This window comes from Delphinus delphis, chromosome 10, assembly GCF_949987515.2.
Source record: "Delphinus delphis chromosome 10, mDelDel1.2, whole genome shotgun sequence".
Lineage (NCBI taxonomy): Eukaryota > Metazoa > Chordata > Mammalia > Artiodactyla > Delphinidae > Delphinus > Delphinus delphis.
The window spans coordinates 13,405,301-13,426,017 of NC_082692.2; the positions used below are offsets into that span (position 1 = coordinate 13,405,301).

A 20,717-nucleotide genomic window follows, 5' to 3' on the forward strand; every position below is an offset into this window, starting at 1 on the left:
TTTCCTTGGTCTCTTGCATGTTAGATATTTTTTTATTGAATCCTGGACATTTTGAGTATTATGCTGTGAGAATCAGGTCCTTTCGAAATGCACAGTTTTTTGTTTTACCAGGCAGTCAACCCAGTTCTGTCTTGCATTCTGTGGGCAGTGGTTCCAACATCATTTCATTTTTCAAAGCCTTTGTTCTGCTGCCTTGGATCCCATGGAAGCACTGTTTAGGGGTTAGCATGGGACTTGAGCAGTGGGACTTGAGCAGAACTTACGTTGTAGTTCAGTTCTCAAAGCCTTTGAATCTGTCCCACACATGCACAGCTCAGGGGCGAGACTGGGGTTTGCACTGGTTCATGCACAGCATCAAGGGACCCCTTTCTTTAGCTCTCTCGTCTCTGGGATTCTTCCCACACTCTCCTGCCCCTGTGAGCCTTTTTTTCCTGGTCTTCTGGCCAGAAAGACTGGGTCTCTTTTGAGGTTTTAGCTGCTCACGCTGCTGCAGTATGGTTTCCCCAAGACGGGGGCCATTCTCAGAGCAAAGCACTGAGAGAAAAGTAAGAGGGAAAAATGACAGGGTTCTGCCTACACTCTTTGGATCACAAAGGTTCCCTTTCCCTGCTCCTCTGGCAATAAGACCAGGTTTTTCTTGGAGAAATTTTAGCTGTCTGTGCTGCTGCTTGCTCGTCTACCATGCAGTTCTGTGACTGCAGCCACTCTTGGAAAAGAAAAATGGAAACAACAAAAACAAGAAAACAAACAACCCAGACTTCCCTTCACATTCTTCCACTTATAGGGACCCCCTTTCTAAGTCTTCTGGCTGAGAAGAAGAGGGTTCTCGTGGAGTTTGTGGCTTGCACCCCCTATGCAGTTCCAACCTCAAGTCAAATCTGAAGAGAAAAGAGGAGAAAGCCCAGAAATGCACTCCCACATGGGTTCCTTTTTCAAGTTTTGATTGCCCTCCTCAATCCTCCTGCTGTTGTTCATTCTTCAGAGCCAGGAGTTTCTTCTTGCATTTTGAACACAGTTTAGAGATAGGGGGTAGTAAGCTTACTACTTCTGGACTGGCACTGGTAGCCCCTCCTCCTTCCTTATTCCCTTTCGCCTCTGTTTTCCCTGCACCCCACCATTCTTTCCTTTCTTCTTTGCCTTTTTTCTCTCTTTCCTCTTTACTTTGGGCTCCCAGGTCCAAAGAGCAAAAAGGAAGAACTTCGGGCTTCCCTGGTGGCACAGTGGTTGAGAGTCCGCCTGCTGATGCAGGGGACACAGGTTTGTGCCCCTGTCCGGGAGGATCCCACATGCCACGGAGCGGCTGGGCCCGTGAGCCATGGCCGCTGAGCCTGTGCGTCCGGAGCCTGTGCTCCACAATGGGAGAGGCCAACAACAGTGAGAGGCCCGCGTACCGCAAAAAAAATAAAATAAAAGAAGAACTTCTAGTCTTTTGGTGGTCCACAGGTCTAGTTGAAAACTCTGATTTTGTCACAAATAATAAATCAAAGTCAAGTATGGAAGTAGACCCAGGAGGCTGGAGACACATGAAATAGCAAAAAAAAAAAAAAAGTGTTGAAGGAGCGCTCTTGGGCCAAGTTCATCACCTGGCTATTTGAAATCAAATGATCCCACTTGCATTTGTTGAAAATATCCAGGTATAAAATGGGCCCAGCACTTAAGAACTGATCCTCAGAGTTACTGGATCTGTTATTCAGTTGTATGTAAATCCTACAGTGAATGCTAGAATTTTGAGTTTAGAAGGAATTTCAGCAAACCTAGTACCTTCATTATTCCAGAGAGACATGGCATTCTTAATGCAGAAATGCCAGTTTAATAAAGTAAAACATTTCTAGTCATATTATGAGAAACAACTGACTATATGATATGATATCCCCTTTTATGCTTTCAGTCAATAGTATTTCTGCAGTTTATTTGCTCTATGGCATGGTCTTAGAAGTATAATGTTTGAGATGTTACCATCATTGTGTTTGGGGGACAGGAGAGGTGGTAACACATGCAGTAACAGTTCACGGGTTGAGCACTCACTGGGTACAGATCACAGTGATAAATGCTGTGGAGCTTTCAGAGATAAATTATAAGAATGATACCTGGGCATCACTTTGTAATTCACAAAGTTCACTTTATCACCTCCTTTAATCTTCCCAAGCATCCTGAGGAAGGTGTTATTATTATTAGGTAGAGCTTCAGGTCCCTACTTGAAGCTGCCAGCTATCATCTCATATCACTGTCTGCATTTCAAACTCAGATGTCGAGAACTGAGCTCCCATCTTCATTAGCTGCCTTCACTCCCTATCTCCATTTTTATTGGTACCACCCTATCCCGAAGCAAGACATCTAAGACATCCTACCTTCTCCCTTTCCCTCTCAACCTCATTTAATCCATTTAATCCTTTCTCAGATCTTGCCTAGTCTATACCTCAGATCTTCTTCAATCCACTGTCACGTGCACGGGTGAATTCCCAAGTCTCTTCCCAGCTTTATCTACCACTCGTTCTAACTCCTCATCAATCCCTTGTTCCTTGTGCTTTCTTAGGTAGCTCCTGGCACATAGTGAGTGCTCAATAAGTACTTTCTGGCTGTGATGCCTCCATATGGTTGCATATGCTGGGCGTGGGCTCAGGAATGCCTTCCTTACCTTTCTTCTGAACACCACCTCCTCATCCTTTGAGATTTCGTTTAGCCTCCCTACTTCCCAGGGCTCAGTGAGTACCCACCCTTCTCGACCCCCTGCACACATTCCCACGCGCACCTGTAACATTCCTGTGCAACTCTATTGTACTGTTTCCCAAAGCATGGGTCCTTGTACTCTGAAGTGTGCTGCTTAAAAATGTGTATTCCAGAACCGCTGAATTAGTATTGCTGGGAGTGGAGCCCAGGAATCTGCATTTAGGAAGCTCCATTTCTCCCCAGTGATTCTGATGCACAGAAGAGAGAGGAGCAGTGAGAACTGTGCTCTATTCTGTCACCTATCTTGGCCTGTACAACTGGTTCCGGGAGCGAGGGTTGCGGCCATTCAGAGCAACCTCTGGTTAAGTTTAATTACCACCTATGACTTTGTTGGGAGGTAAGACTGGCAAAGTCCCTCAGACTTAACCGATTTTCAACCGTATCTTTATAAAGAGGAAGGGTACCTATTTTTGTTTTTCATAACTTATAAAGGTACAATTTTGCGTACCATAAAATTGGCCCATTTTAAGTGCACAATTCAATAATTATTAGTACATAATGCAACTGCCACCACAATCCTATTTTAGATCATTTCCATCTCTTCAAATAGAAATTTTGTGCCCATTTGCAGTAACTCTCCATGCTTCTTCCCAGCCCTAGGCAACCACTAATCTACTTTCTGTCTCTATGCTTTTTCTAGAGAGTCATTTAAAGGGAATCATAGGATACATGGTCTTCTGGTCTGGTTCTTTCACTTAGCATAGTGTTCTTGAGGTTCGTCCATGTGGCAGCATGTGTCTGTGCCTCATTCCTTTTTATTGATGAATAATAGTCCACTGTATGGACAGAGAGCACATTTTGTTCATTCATTCATCAGTTGATGGACATTTGGGTTGTTTCCATTGTGTATGTGTGTGTGTGGCTATTGTGACTGATGCTGCCATGAACATTTGTGTACAAGTCTTTGTGTGTGTGGAAATATGCTTTTATTCCTATTGAGTAGGTAACTACAAGTGGAATGGCTGGACAGCATGGTAAATATGTGGTTAACTTTTTAAGAAACTTCCAACCTTTTTCCACAGCAGTTGCACCATTTTACATTCCCACCAGCAATGTAGAAAGGTTACAGTTTCATTACATCCTTACCAGCACTTGTTATTATCTGTATTTTTGGCTGCAGCCATTCTGGTGGGTATCTTCCCTTCACCTAGGGAATGTATAACCTGGTGGTTACAGATAGAACAGATAACCTAGTGGGCATCTCATCGTGGTTTTGATTTGCATTTCCCTGATGACTTGATGTTGAGCATCTTTACAGGCAGTGTTGGCTATTTGCATATGTTCTTTGGAAAAATATCTATTCAAATATTTAACCCATTTTTAAATTGGAATACTTTTCTTCTTGTTGAGTTTTAAGTGTTCTTTACGTATTCTAGATACAAGGTGAGCAATACTTCTACTTTATGGAGGGACAAAAGGTCCATGGAAACCCTACTCAGGCTGTGGTAGCCTGGCCAGCAGGGACTCCATGGTTCTTCTTTTTCCAGTGCCAGGATGTGGCCCTTGAGGAACTCCTGGAAGCATCTCTTTGACCTCTGCCTCCTCCACAGCCTAAGCAAGAGCAAAAGGGCAGTGTGGGAGCACAGGAATAGAAAGAGTCTGTAATAGCATATAGGAGTGTAGAAAGGTGGTCGGAAGGGGGAAGGGATGGAGCTCCTTTTCAGTAAAGGGGTCTTACCTCACATTTAGCTAAGGGAGTTCCCACTTCATGATGGGAATGTGACAGGGGTCTGTCCGGGTCCCAGTCAGCATTCAGAGTCTATGATTTTATGTCTTTGCCCTTACCCAGCCTCACCACCCCAAGTCAGGGCACAGCACCAGCCTTCAAGATATACTTAGATGTTCCCTGTGGTCTCAGATTCTACTGGACTCTCTTCTGCTGAAATAGCCCAGTCCGCTGTGTCCTGGTATCCTATAGGGCTGGCTGTCCCCAACAGCCAAACTGTCTGCTCCTCAAGGAAATCATGGTCCTTGAGAATAGAGTCTGTGTCTCATCCACTTGTGTAGCTCCAGCAACCAGCACAGAACATGGCTCAAAACATATTTGCATACAATTGTCTTAAGTCATTGAATGAAGAAGAAGGAATGAGTTCATGTATTGGAAGTGAGAAAACTGATATTCAGGTTAAGTGATCTGCCCGGAGTCACACGGTTGTCAGTTAAGGGATTGGGTCTCAAATTAAGATTCTCTGATGCCAAAAATGCTTTTTCCACCACATCAAGCTATGAGTCCCAGCCTCTTATCTTCAGAGATTGTAACTTAGAGGAGAAATATTTATACTACAAGACTGACCAGGGATGGTTCTGAGGAGTGACGCCACCAGCATGGAGAGGGCAGATGGGATGAGGAGGTAATTTCTGTATGTGGTTTGTTTATGTTACCCTTCTGTACTCTACTCTTGATTTGATGGGCATGACAGGAAGTAAATACCTCAAGGGAGGTTATCTCTGATTTGTGAGACAAGGGATGACCTCTTGGAGGGTTGGGATTCGGAGAATGGGTACAGCAGTGTCTAGAAGGGCCCTGGAAGAAGTGGAAATGGCAGAACTGTGGCAGAGAAGAGGGATTGGGGGCCTTCCATTTGGGAAGGGGTGAGTGGTCTCTGTGACGGGCTCTTAGGAACCTGGTGGGGTGTAGAGCTGGGGTGAGGGCCTTTGAAAATCAAGATGAAGTTTGCTTTTTTCTCCGCAGTGGAACATAGAGGCTTTATAGGAATCAGTTGTCTAATCAGGATCTCATATACATTTTCTCCAGCTCTGTGAAAAATTGAAAGTGTTCTTTTACTTGTATAACTCTCTGCTCTCTCCTATTCTGATTACACTGTTTCAAAGCTCAGAGACTCTTGAAACTTCTTTGCAGTAAAAAGAAAATGGTGGCTTTTTTTGCTGTTTGTGAGAAGCGGACACCAGAAATTCCTATAGGAAACTAAGGGAAAGATATGAAGGCGGGTACCTTGGCGATGTGAATGTGTCTCTTAGTGAAATAACTCCCTGGCTTGACTGAGCAGGACCTGCTTCCAGCCCCCTCCCACTACAGCTGGGCAGAATATGTATTTTAATCACTTTTGATTTTCTAGATTGTGAGCATTTGCTTAGCAGATAGTGAGAACTAACTTAATGAATAAAACAGGCATATTCAATGAGCCAGTCAATGAACGAATGAATAAATACCATGGTTTGTTTCTTCTATACTGTATAATATTACCCTAATTAGTAATAGTGACTCACAGGATCACTCCCCCCAGTGATTGGTAGTTTCCAGAGAAAAGAAAGAAGGTAATTGATATAGTCTCAGTAAAGACAAATAACAAACTAGGAAAGTCTGATATGATGATAGTTTAACAAATATTTATTTTGAATGTGGGTGGACTTATAGAGAAAGTCGTCCATTGTGATTATATTGTGCAGAGAGCTCACATATAAGCCAGCTGCCCTGCCTTACCATGAGACATTCTTCAATTTCCTGTCCTTCAGGTCTATTTTCTATGTAATCTTAGGCTTGTGAATTTTGGAATCGCTTGGATCTGGGTTTCCCTTACAGAACCAGGGGAGAAACTCACCACAATTATTTCTGCACCTTTGGCCTAGTGAGAACTTGAAACCAGCAACCTGGAAGACTTAGCTCTTTTATTAACCTGAAAATGTTACCAAAGGAGCATTTACTAGTTTTATGAATTTGCCATGGGAAATTTACAAAACTCTTTGGACAATGTGGAGCTTTAAAAATTTTAAAATCCTAAAGAAAAAGGAGCTATGGAAAGCCCAAATGTTCGCATTAGGGGGAGCAAGGGTGCTCTTTCAAATCACAGGAGGAAGCCACTGAGGGTTTCAGTGGGAATAACTAATCTAGTATCTCGTTTTATTTATTTTATTTTTAAATTTTTAAAAAAATTTATTTATTTGTTTTTATTTTTGGCTGTGTTGGGTCTTCGTTGCTGCGCACAGGCTTTCTCTAGTTGCAGTGAGCGGGGGCTACTCTTCGTTTGTGGTGCGTGGGCTTCTCATTGTCCTGGCTTCTCTTGTTGCAGAGCACGGGCTGTAGAGCGCAGTCTCAGTAGTTGTGGCTCACGGGCTTAGTTGCTCCGCGGCATGTGGGATCTTCCTGGGCCAGGGCTTGAACCTGCGTCCCCTGCATTGGCAGGCGGATTCTTAACCACTGCGCCATCACGGAAGCCCTAGTATCTCCTTTTAAATGGAAATTTCTCCTACGAAAATCTGGCTTTCCGCCTGATCTAGGATTATGTCGGTGAGTGGGCAGGTGAGGGAAAGGCAGTGAGTGGTAGCCAATTAATTAGTCAATCAAAAAATATTTATAGAATTCTCCATGTGTGCAGCAGCATGCAGACTCAATGGGAGATACAAAGAAAGTAAGATACAGCCTCAGCCCATGAAAAGCTAGGACAGGTCTTCTTGGGAGGCAAGGTGTGCATGTGCTAGCAGAAAAGATGGCACAAGGCAGTATTTTAATTGGGCAGTCTGTCTTGTAGATACCAAGTGTGTAATACAAATAGGCTGTTATTCTGGGCTTATCACCATTTACTCTGTGCCGTGGTGTGCCAACTGTTCAAAAGCAGCTACGAAAGCTGCTTTTATAACTGGTTAGACTGAGGAGTTAGGGCCTTAGCAGACCCCTTATCCCTGAGCATAAGATGGTTTGGTTGAGAAAGTATGAAGGATGAAGGAGTGTTTTTTTCCAAAAATGGCTCCACAGAGATTATGCTTGTGTCCTTCTCAGAGAACTATTTAAAAGCAAAAGAGTCATTATAAAAATGTTCGGGGGGGGGAACTTTGTGACTACAAAATTACTAATTACCTAGCAAAATTTTTATTTTATAGTAACCATTACACACGGACTTGAGAAAACTCTTTTCGAAATGTTGGAGGAATAAGTACATGGAAGAGGAAAGTGAAATGTTGAAAAAAATAATAATAAGCGTGTACTGACCTGAAGTTTTCAGCTAGTCATTTCCATTGGCCAGACCTAGATGATTGCTTAACATTTCAAGTACACAAAAACTTGATGTAGTGGTATGTAGACCTAACTATTCCCATAGGAGCAATGCAAGATGGGATATCTTCATGACAGTAGCTAACATGTTTGTCACTGACCACGTGCCAGATTTTTTATGTTTTTACATGCATATTTATAGCAATCCTATGTATAGGTAGTACAAAGCAAAACAAAATCAAGCTCTTTTCCCAAAGCCCCCTAGCTAGTAATTCCAAAGCCAGGGCCTCTCTATACTACCCCAGTTAAATATAAGCAAAGCAATTGAGACCTTATAAAAAAGGTTTGAAAGTGTGGGGAACTCTCCCTTTCTGAAAACTGCTGTGAAAAAGGATAGAAATACTGTTTCTCTTCAGGCTTTAAGTGTAGTCATTGGACATTGGACATAAAATTGGACAACGTTAGGGACTAAATATCTGTAATTTAACAATGGGTTTTATAAGATGACCAGTGAAGCCAAAAAAAAAAATTTTTTTTAAACAATGACAGCTACCTTTTTTCCTAGGAAATTGTTTCTAGAACACCTTATTATTACAAGATAGTATATGAGAAAATACTGATTGGCTATATTCTTATTGAAGTGTATGAAGTTTTTGTAAATGTATGCAGTTGATGTGAGAGAAGTTTGAATTCTAAATATTCAGAATGCTAACTTCTTTATTTGAAAGAAACAAACTTGTTTTATAAACTCACCCACAGACAAACAATATGCAATTGCCCATTCTCCAATCTTTTCTACACGCTTGAAAATCACTTATAAGAAAATATTTGATCAAAAACAAAACATATTACCATGAAAGTTCAGAACATTGGGGATAAAGAGAAGATCCTCCAGAGAGGAAAACACAGGTTACATCTAAAGGCTGAAGAATCAGAATGGCTTTGAACTTCTCAACAGTTGCCTAGGAAGCTAGAAGAAAATGGAGTGAAGCCTTTTAAATTCTGAGGAAAATATCCAGCCTAGAATTCTACACTCAGCCAAACCAGCAGTCAAAATATAGAGATTTTCAGACTTGTAAGGTCTCAAAAAAATTGACCTTTCATGTACCTTTTTTCAGAGGACAATACTCTTCCCGGTTAAAGTGCCCCAAGAAAGAGGATGATAGAGAATCCAAGAAACAGGTGATCCCACACAGGAGGGAGGGCAGGTAGAGGCAGAGCCCAGGTGACAGGTGTGCAGCAGGCCTGCAGAGCAGTCTTGCAGTTGGAGTGATTCTCCAGGAGAGATGCCTCTGAGAAGAAAAAGCTAAGAGAATTCCAAATGTGTTTGGCCCTTTGGAAAGGAGACTTATAGAACTGGGGGAAGAACTTGGAGATGAGTAATTATTTAAGTACAAAGAAAACTGAGAAGCTGAACGACACGGCTCTAGGAAAACAGGTTGTGCAAAACATGGAAGACAATCGTAGCACACCTCATGACTCAGCTGTGAATAATCGTAATTATGTTAACACTGATGATCGGTCACACAAAAATTGTGATATAACGCTATTGGGAGGGGGGACAAGAGGAAATGTGCATTAATGTGCTGCTGGCGATTGGGCAATAGAAAAGTATACCCTCATGTTTTTGGTGGGAGCTCAATGGATAATGCCTAAAACTGAAGAAAATAAACAAGACAGAGATAGAACCATGCTATTCAGAGATAAGGAGGTAATTACTAAAAGAAACAGCAGAAATAATTGAACATGGTTGACGCTCAAGACAGAGAATGAAAGGAGGCAGTCGGGACTGTTGTGTTTTTGTGATAAGCCTTGTAGAACTACTGACTCTGTAAATTCTGTGCATTGTTTGATTTTAAAAAAAACTTAAAAAATGAAAGGGGGAAATTCAAATAAGAAAAAAATGACAAGGATGAGTTACACTTCCCATTAGAAAGAAACTCAAAATACTCAAAAATTAATACAAAACAAGGAATTAAGATTAATCTCAAGTATAATTTCCTAAAACATTAAAAAGAGAAAGTCATGAAATTCTACGTTCCTCTCCCTTTTTCTTTCCACCCATCCTCACACTCTGGTCAAATGTTTGTTTATTCTCGATTAGCTGTAGATTATAGGGGAACCTCAGCTTGGGATTGCCTTCTACTTGAATAGGACGACGAGGAAATCTGGAGGCCAAGTTTGAGCTGCATCATCTAACCCAGTCTCTTGATTCTCTAGCTGTGTATCTGGCTTCTCTTTGCTTCTCCTCAGATTCTTAGAATTTCTTCCATCCAGCCATCCTGCCATATCCCCCTCCTCTGCTGGCTTCCTGATCCAAGCTCATCTGTCTGTCCACCTGGCCCTGACTCATTCCTTAGCCTGACCTTGCCGCCTACATTTGCTTTGACTGCCCTATCCATTTCCTCAGCCTAATTCTTAATTCCTGGCTCCCACCTCCTCATCCAAACTTGGCTAAATCCACTTTGGAAAACCAAGGCGAATGGAACTGCCTGGGAAGAATTTGGAGAATCCACAGCTCTGTCCTTTCTTCATTCTTGAGAGCCTGGCTGGCAGCTGAGGGCACATGTGGGGGGAACTGTGTGTGTGTGTGTGTGTGTGTGTGTGTGTTGGGAGAAGAGGGCACAGCTGTCTTGGACTGTGTCATTTTCCCTGGGAATGCTAATGTGTATTTTTGATATCCTGGTATAGTCTTTCTTTTATTTGTTCTTCCGTGTCTCTTAGAAACTGTTCTAAAATTTAAAACCCAGAGGCATCTTTCCAACTTGCATGAGCTGTATTTTGACCTCTTAAGAGGCTGTTGCCAGACGTTAGCTCCTGGTGATTTCACATGAAGTGACATCTGATTCGCTTTTAGACGCATTCCACGCCAATCTGCCCAGCCCTGCAGTTTATGGGCTCACTCCTGCTGTCTTTCAACATATGGAGCACTATTAGATAGTGTGAGTTTGAGTCTTGTCAGGGAGGCTGATTAAGCCACAGTCAGGGACAGCAGTCCTATGTGTGAAATGTACCAGGCCTTGCTGAACGGCTCTGGGAGTGGCTGGAGGTGGTTGGTGCTTCTCTGTTGGGGGACAGGGAGCTTGCTAACAAAGCAAACACATTTTTTTCTATCACGGGCTGGGTCTATGGTGGTAACATTTGGCACGTTGAGTAACAGGGAACATAGATAACTGTGAACAGATGGGCAACTATTAAAAGATTTGAGGGGCTTTTATCATTTCTCAATTGGCCTTCACCTACCTACAGGATACCCAGTTCCCTTGTAAGATTACGTAAAGAATTCAATTAAATTTCTTCTTCCTTTTTTTTTTTTTTTTTTCAATTGCGATGGAAGCAAAAGCTCTGACGTTAAGAGGAAGAGAATAGATGAGAAACTTCTAATTTTGAATCCCCTTGGGATTAGATGCTGATTTCAGCTGCTCAGAGAACACTGCCCCATATTTTGAAAGAATAGCTGCTGGCAGTTTCAGAGGAGATGACTTTCCAAAATAGAAAGTGAACTCCACCATCCGTATCTGGTGACCATCTGACATTTGGACACAGAAGTACAGAGCCGTCCACATGTCTTGATATGTGTAACCTTGCTTTTAAAAATGGCAATGGCAAGTCATTATTATGCTTAAGCTCAAAACTAGTGGAATACAAAATACAAAAGAGAAATGCATTACCTTGTTCCCAGCAGCAACAGAAAATATTTACACATCTTAGAGCAATAAAATTTCTCCATACTCTGGGGCAGTGTTGTCTCTGGTGCAGGAGCATGCGAGTCCTCTTTGGCTCAGAATGATACCAGGAAAGTTCATAAGAGTGAGAAGGACTCCGGACACTGATTAAGATGAGGCATGTTTCCCTCTCTCTGGAGCAGCAGCCTGATTTGGCCCAAACCAGTCATAGGTTGGTATGGTCAGAGTTATGGTACCTGTACACTGGATCTCATGAACCTGGCCAAATTCGATTGGGTTCCATTCATCAGGGGTGGCCTTAATAACATTACAATCGAGGGCCAATAATTTTAAAGTACTTGTCCTCAAGCTACTCAGTGTAGCTATCTATAATAAAATCTGTTTGGAAGCAGGAAGGATAGATATCCAGCCCCACTTTTATTCTCAGTCCCTTAGCTTCAAAACCCATTTATCCCAGCCAAGAGTGCTGGGTAAATGAAGATCCCTGTGTCCAAAAACAACCCCACCTAAGACTAAATTTTTTCTAGAAATAACTAGCAGCAAAAGGAAATAACCATTTTTATTATTTTAAATTAAAACTTCCACCATTCAGAAGAATTGTAATTTAAAATAATTCATCAACAAAAATGTTGGAACAAATTATAGTAAGTAGAAGACAGCTCTTGGAGGGGCTGGTCTCTGTTGCCTGCTAAATGATGCAGTTTGATAAACTCATACTTCTGTGCTAGGCTCTTTGGTTTAAGGTAATTGAGTAAACAAGAATTATCAGTGGGTTTAGTGTCCCCTGGAGAATGATACTTTAACAGAAAGAGTTATTGGAAATAGTTAAAATATGCTGTCACCATTTAGCAGAAACGTTGGTAATATATGTTCAGAGGCTTTTAAGTAAATACTATGTATAAATTGTATCATAGAACAAAGAAGCATCCAAGGAGACACTTGATCATGGTGTAAAGAGAATGAATATTTGTGTATTGCAGTATGAGGCTTGTAGACATCACTGAAGTGAATAGAAAATAAGCTCAGTATAATTTGTTATTTTTTTTCTGCCCCAAGTTTTATGGGTTTTTGTTTTGCATTTCACCTATTTTCCTGACATGTAGAAGTGCTCTCTAGGTAATTAAAGCCGTAGCCATTCCGAATAATTTCTGTTTTCCTTCCTGCTGATGGTAAGTTTAATGGTGTCAGCTTGCTAATCCTTCCTGATGCTCACATGGCCTCCATTTGTGCCGGTGTTTTCCTAGGATGGCAGAGATGCAGGGGCTTATGGAAAGACTGGAGCAGGCCGTCGGTCGACTGGAGTCGCTGTCTGCAGGGTTACACCGGCCTCCTGGGGACTGTGGGGAAATTAACGGTGTCAGCGGAGGTAGGGCCACAAACTGTTGTCATTACTGATCTCTATGTGGGTCAATTAATTTTGTCCCCATCACATAGTTCTCATGAAATATTTCTATCAACTTTAACTCCCCTACTCCTTCCTTTATATGTGACCGTGACATTAACCAGATGCAAGCGATCCCTGAAAAAGAGAAAGAGAAAAAGAAAAAAGTCTCAACCCACAAGCCACAAAAATTTCCTGTATCTGCGCATGTTAAGAGCATAATCCATGAGCCAAATGTCATTATTCTTTCGTTTTAATGTTTATGCTGCTCTTCCACATTCAGTGACTAAATATATTATCTAAGTAATTATCAAAAAGAAACTAATGTTCCTTATTAGAATGTAAATTGGAAGGAATTATCATTCTGAACATTATAATTTTAAAGAGAACAAGTCATTAAATTTAAGAACTGCAGTTTTAAAGGAAGAGAGTCTGATGTGAAGCCAAATATTACTTCGATGTAACATGACCACATCACGTTGTTTTACTTTTGCCTATTCCTTACCAAACACATTTTTTAAATTATATGCTAATACCACAATTTTTAAAAAAGATTTTAAAAATTATGTGATCAAACTTATAAAAAGTTAACTACTTCTTTAAAAAAAAATACCATGCACGGCCAGCTCTCTAAGTTATCTACAGTAATTTTTCCAACTTCTTCTTCTCTAAGGTTGCAGATTTAGCAAATAAAAATACAGGATATCCAGTTAAATTTGCATTTCAGATAAACTACATTCTTTTTTTTCTTTTTGATTAGAAGTGTGTTCCGAATACTGCGTGGGATATACTGCATGATACACACTTATTCAGAAATTTATTCACAATTTATTTGAAATTTAAATTTAACCAGGCGATCTGTATTTAATTTGTCAACTCTATTCTTGTCTCACACACATTTCCTCCTTATCTGACCCATTTTGAATTTTGTCAGGCTTTTGGGGCTTGAGAAAAGCCTTGGGGAAGAGGGGGCTTCAAAAAAAGCTTTCACCAGGCAAGAACCACATTGGTGCTTCTAGAATTTCAGGCGTATTTGGAGCTGTGCCTTGTATTACGTGCCCTGGGACAAAAATTACTGTGTGAGCACAAATGCACAGGCTGGTTTCTTTTCCTCCCCCCACTCCAAACATAATGCTTTGAATGAATTGAAAGGGGGTGTTGTTTAAAGGAAAGCTGCCAGGGGCCTGTAAATTTTTTCCGCATCAAATGAGACATATCTATGATTTCATTTTAAGCCTCTTTTTGTTAACTATGGAGTTGGTATATGAGATTCAGTAGACTTTATTTGTAAGAAAATATTTTCATGTTCTCTTTAGTAACTTTGTTTCCTTATGCCTTTGGCATCAGGTGATCAAAAGACATTTCTCTGAGATTGCTGCCCACAAATATAAAGCCTGTGAATACATAAAGTTAAAATCCAACTCCCAGGAGACTGTGTAGTGTTGCTGAGTAAAAGGGAAAAAAAACAACTCCAATAATTTGAACCTCATTTACACAAAGAGGTAAAGACACTTTGTACTTTCTTCAACAAAAAAAGAAAAAAAGAAAATTAATAAGCTAAGCAAAATTGGAAGGCATATAATTAAATTAGTTAAGTATTTAAACATATATTTTCTAATATAATAAATAATTTCAAGCCAGTTATTAAAGTAAGTTATCTTAAAGCAGCTTAGCCAGCAATTTATTATCCTATTGATAATATGAAATGAAGAAGGATAATTAGTAAAATGTCTGAATGATATTCATCCTAAAACCTTTTACTTATCCTAAACAACATCACTTCCGTTTCTTCTTAATTAGTCAGTTTTGGTGATTTCCTAAATTCTATTTTTAACAAATCCTTAAGGACAGCCTCTCACCTTAAATGTAAACATCACCATTACAATGATGTTGTAACTAAAGTTAATTTTTTTTTAATTTAAAAAGAAACTTTTAGAAGGAACCCAATCCATTACAAATCCATAGTAGGCACAGATCAAAGAACTGCCTTATGAGACTGTTGTTGTGATGTGTTTTATGATATGTTTTCCCCCCACCCTGACAACCAGGTGAGTTTGACTCAACAGTTGAAGAAATATTTTCATGCCTGCCAGTTGACAAGCACTATGACAGGTGCAGGGGAATCTATGATGAATTAGACAGAGTCCTAATCCTCCAGAATCTTTGGTCTCGATGCATTACTATTCAGGGCCTCAAATGCTTTGACTAAGAGTTGCCCAAAGGATGCAGGCTGGGGAGGAAGACAAGCCATTAAAGGCTGCCCGGAGGAGGTGTGAGCAGAGCTGAGTGATGAAAGGCAACTGATATTCCCTTTTATCATTGTCCATTCTGCTATGTAGAGGCCTCCATCACATTTGAAGAGCTCTCTCCCACTTTAAACACCCAGCAGAGACCTCTCAGACCTCTCCCATGGCAACAAGCAGGTTTATCTATTTCCAAATGGATTCATAAGGAATCTTCGGGTTTACACCCCTTTTATGTTATAGGAGTTGGTACATACAGCATTTTGAACCTTAGGATAAGTCAGCTTCAGTATCCTGCTTAGAAGTTAGACCGTAGGTGCAGAGAACTGTAAACAGCTGTTTCTGTCACTCTTTTGGCCTGTGGATATGGGCAAGTGGGAACCAGGGAAGAAGAAGGAAGCTTTATCCTATGCATTTATGAGCATGGATATTCCTGTCCAGTATAAGAAAGGGACTCCTAAGTTTGGGTTTGGATTTTAATAGCCTGTACTGCTGAATTTCTCAATATTATCTTTCTCAGTATTAGGGATATGCAATCAGGGACTTAGACAAAAAAAATTTTTGTTAATTAAAAAGCAGGGAAAGAAATGCAGAGCACACCAGGTTGGGCCATTGTCAATTCAGCTTTTATAGTAATTTGGCAGATCAACATTCACTATGGATTAGCTCACCAGGCATTTTTGTGCCCACCTTTGCTGTCTGTCCCTCCCCTTGGGAAGTGAAGAAGGAACAAAATGTGTGAAATCAGCTTGCTTTTCCTACTTGCCCAGACTTCATCGTTACCTTTTAATTGTCCTGAATAATCTTGGTAACTATTTGCAAGGTGATTATAGCACCTGCACAGGTCGGTATAGAAGAACGTACACTGGCTTTGGATTCATAAGGCGTGTTCAGTTTTTGGATCTGCCGCTTGTTTGGTATAGAGCTTTTAACAAGTCGCGTTCTGTTTGCATCTTCATTTCCTCATCAGTCAAAGTGTGACAGTGCTACTTACCTCATAGGTTTGGGGGAGAATCAAATGAAATTATGTAGGTGAAAGTGCTTACTCTGAAGGATGAAAAATAGGAAAACACTGTTTTCTTGAGCCATTGAGGAGTGTTTAATAAGTACATATTGGGTGAATGAATGACTTAGTGAATAGGAAGAGAATGACATGAATGACATTAAACTTCCATACTACTTATGGCACAGCAGTACCAGCTTTTCACTAAACTACCGGGGAATAACAGAATGTTCTTTTTCCAAAGGTGTGGCACCCTCGGTGGAGGCCTTTGATAAGCTGGTGAACAGCATGGTGGCTGAGTTTTTAAAGAAGAGTAGGATCCTGGCTGGTGACGTGGAGACTCATGTGAGTACTTTCCTCCCCCATTCTCTGTGGAAAAGATGACTGCTATTAAAATTTTTTTAAAATAATGATCATAACAAGGGTTGGTGAGGGAATGGAGAGATTGGGACCCGTGTGCACTGCTGGTGGGAATGTAAAAGGTGCAGCCATCGTGGAAAAGAATATGGTGATTCTATAAAAAATTAAACATGGACCTACCATATGGTCCATCAAGTTTACTTCTGGATATATACCCAAAAGAATTGAAAGCAAGATCTCAAAGAGATATTTATATACCCATGTTCATAGTAGCATTATTCACAATAGCTGAAAGGTGGAAGCCACCCAAGTTTCTGTTGACAGATGAATGGATCAACAAAATGTGGTTTGTACATACAAAGGAATATTATTCAGCCATAAAAAAGGAAATTCTGACACATAGGAAAACATGGATGAACCTTGAGGACATTGTGCTAAGTAAATTAAGCCAGTCACAAAAAGATGCTGTATGATCTCATTTATCTGAGGCATCAAGAGCAGTCAAACTCATAGAAACAGAAAGTAGAAGGGTGCTTGCCAGGGCCTAGGGAGAGGGAGAAAAATGGGAACTTGTTTAACAGGTGTAGAGTTTTAGTTTTTCAATGCAGACTAAACTCCAGAAAGAATTCTGGGGATCTGATGCACAACAATGTGAATATACCTGACACCACTGAACTGTACACTTAAAAACGGTTAATATGGTACATTTTATGTTGTGTGTATTTTACCACAATTTTTTAAAAAAGTGCAGCCTGAGGAAAAACAAAGTCATAGAATTCAATAATATCTGGATTGGTAGAGACTTTTAATGATATCTAGGCCAGCCTCCCAGTTTTAGACACCTTTTATGCATTTTAAAATGTTTAGCATCCTCCCTGAGGCTAGTTGTTATTTGCATGCATTTTATGAAAATCTAAAGTAAAAGCCAAACCAATTAAAAACCTAAAAGAGATTTATGACCAGGTTTTTCTTATTTATTTACCTTTGTTTCTTGCAAAGGATTGAATTCCACGTCCATCTGCTTGTAGATTTCTCAGCAATGAGAGAGTCCCAGCAAAATCATTTTCAGTATAGACTCACGGAAAATCTGATTCTTGAATAAAGTTGTGGTTTGTGGTTAAAAACAAACAAACAAACAACAACAACAAAAACATATAAAGGGATTCTCCTTCCCCACTTAGACTTTATATGCAACACTCAACACCAGTCTTCCAGGGGATCTGGTGACTCAGGTTATACCACTGGTTCCAGATTTGTAATTAAATAGGTGGTTATCTCATCACATTTGCAATGTGTTTGTTCACCACATCTAAGAAAAATGAAGATTCTTCTCATGGCCTCCATTTTTATTAAACATACCTGCTGAAATACTCATTGGCAAAAGAGAGGAAGCGCTAATGTACAGGAGTTCTAGAAAAGTCTGTGTAGTAAGACGTATTCACTTCTAATGTATCACAGAGCTCTAGAATTGCTCTGGTCTATTCTTGAGCTTGATGTTTTTGTTTATAGAAACCTAGTCTGTCGTCGTAAGGTAGTGGCTGAACTGCTTATACTGAGTCATGATAGTACCTGCAAGCTAACATATAAAATGGAGTATTACCCCCAATACACTAAATGAGATTCTTGAATGATTATAAAGAACAGTTTACGCTCTTGAACACTATTACAATAATTATTATATCACTATTATAACCATTAATATTGACATTACCCTTCTGAGGTACACAGTACATTATAATTCTTATTAGTAATAGCTCACAAAATTCTATGTAATTTTTTTTTACTGGGGAATAATGAAGCCTGTAAATATGTATATTTAACTTTGCATTTAAAAAATTGTAGGGTTTGCATACTAAGTAAGTCTCCTCAAGTTACATAGTAAACGGTTCCTTTAAATTCCTTTTAGAACAAAGTGAGTTATAAATAAAGTGTAGCTTGATTTATATTAAGTTTTTCCTTCTCTCCACTCATTAGCCTGAGAACAGTATGACTCAAAGGAAGGAATATTCTCAATAATGAATATGTAATGCTCAAAGAAATTTATGTTTTTCACTAATTAGTTTTTTAAAAAGAAAGGAAGGAAGGTGGGGAAAGAAAGAAGGAAGGAAGGAAGGAAAGAAAGAGAAGAGAAAGAGAGAAAAACACTTGTCATCCAAAAATGTAGACTCTGGTTCTACAACACAAAGAAAAGTACAGGCAGCTATCATCCATCTGCCCATTACTTTAATACATTAAACAAGTAGTTTATTTTTTCTCTCTTATAGAACCATGTGTCACTGACATTAAGCTTGCAGCTGCTGCCTCTCACATAGCCAGAAGTGAGGGTTCAACTTTGTTCCAAGAACACACCTGTTGCCTAGGAAAAAAAACCCCACATACCTGATTGTACAGTATGGAAATTTGAGAATGACACAAATGTGCATCATGTTAAATCCTGTCCCTCTGCTTAAAAGCTATTTCACAGATACTAATAATGAATAAGGGCAGCCGAGCTATGATTTAACGTCTGTCTTGATGTGTTGGCTGCTGGCTGGGCTTAATTTACTGAACACTCAATAGTCTATTGACAGAACAGACCACAAAAAAGAGGAACTAATAGCTACAATTAGGAAGCTCTGCTGAACCGAAGAACATAACAGGTTTAGAAAAGATTAGATCTTGTAAAGCCTTCTCGTAGGCAGCATAAACCGAAGGGCTTATTTAAATTACCCTCCAGCCCAGGAACACTGACGCAGCTTGCGCCCTTTTTAAGAAATAATAAACAATGCACACTTTTATAATAGATGTTTAGGGTAAATATAGTCCTCAATGTCAAAGGAAAGGATCCCCTAGAAACTGGGCCTACAGAATTCTAAGCCCTTGGTCAGCTGTCATTTACCCTTAAATGGATGACTGTGTTTTTTTTTTTTTTTACAAAGCTGTCCTGTTGCTATTCATGGTATATGGAACTAATCTTGGGTCTATTTCTAAATGATTTGATAATCATGAAACAACTGCAAATCATATAGCTCTTCCTAACTCAAGCCCTTTTTGTAGATTTATAGAATTTACATTTTAATGTTTGTAAGTGTCTGGAACATTTATTTCTTATCATGATTAAAATTGATAAAAAAGAAATATTCTTTTATTAATCAAGAAAAATGAGAGAAACACATTTTTAACAAAAGGGCAATAAAATTCAACGAAAAAGTATAACACGCTACACATGGTAGGGTTAAATCGCACCGCACAATATTATGTCCTTGAGTTCCTGGACTTTATAAAGGATGAACCTATTTAGACAATTATTATAGCTGTACTTTTGATGGGTCGTGATTACTCTTCTAGATGTTCCTAGGATTTGTTATATACTTAAATCATCTACAAAATATCTTGTTCATTTTATGCCACGCTGGTTGGGTGACATGTCCAAAGGGTGGGAAAGTAAGAATGATCTCTTCTTGTTTGCATGTGGATTTTAGAGCTGGCTCTTACTTTTTATAGAATGACCTTAAACTAGTCCCTTACCCTTCTCAGTAATGAGACTGGACGACATCATTTCCAAGGGCTCTCAGAGCCCCTTTGAGTGACTCACCCGTTGTCTCATGTAAAAAGCATGAGGGAGTTACTCAGTTGCCAGATGAAGAGCTTGAGATAGAACAGCATCATCACCATTAAAAAAAAAATCCTGAGCCATGCCAGGGAAAGTACCTCAATCATCTGAACTTGCAAGACAAGCCGAAGGAAACATGTCAGAAAAAGGATACACAGAACACTAAGGACAACATATCATCCTGCTTTATGACGATATAGAAAAAAATCAGACTCCTTCGTTTAAAAAGACCTTGCGGCCTCCATGAGTCTGTCCTTCTTGGTCTTACAGGTTGTCACTTCTTCCTTTACATGGACCTATCTCTAGAATAAATAATGAAAAAATGTCTACATATTTATTTTACTATTTGTATCCATATTCTTCCTTGATTTTAGAAAACTTTTGTGGGTAATTTGTACTCACTTAAAAAATGACCATTTGTATTTTTGGTGCTTTATAATCTGGGTCTATATAGAAACCCTCCTGTCCCCACCAAAAAAACAAAGAAATGATCAGAAGCACAAGTTTGGAGTTGACTCAATGAAACAGCCCATTCCGTACAGATCCTCCTCACTGTCCTGCTTGCCTTTGGCCAAGTTGGTCCTCCCATTAACGAGTTTCTTGCTAATAGCTTTAATCTGAACATTTATTTTTATTATAATTAGACATGAATACTTTGGCAATCTCAAGTCCAAAGGATCTGTACATCTTTCACATTCTCCAAATGACAGAGACAAAAAAAAAATGACTTGTACAAAGAATTCTGCATCTAGATTTCATGAAACAGGCTTTATATCA

The 20,717-nt window shown here is 39.7% G+C and overlaps 1 protein-coding gene across 2 annotated transcripts in view; it reads left to right on the forward strand.

The window, feature by feature from the left end:
• CAP2 (cyclase associated actin cytoskeleton regulatory protein 2) overlaps positions 1-20,717 on the forward strand; it is a 136,550-nt gene that overhangs the window by 14,922 nt on the left and 100,911 nt on the right. For both annotated transcript variants that reach the window (XM_060023593.2, XM_060023595.2), the window contains exons 2-3: positions 12,606-12,727; positions 16,233-16,333. In XM_060023593.2, coding sequence (XP_059879576.1) covers positions 12,607-12,727; positions 16,233-16,333 — 222 coding nt within the window. In that variant the 5' untranslated portion in view covers position 12,606. The remainder of the gene's footprint in view (positions 1-12,605; positions 12,728-16,232; positions 16,334-20,717) is intronic.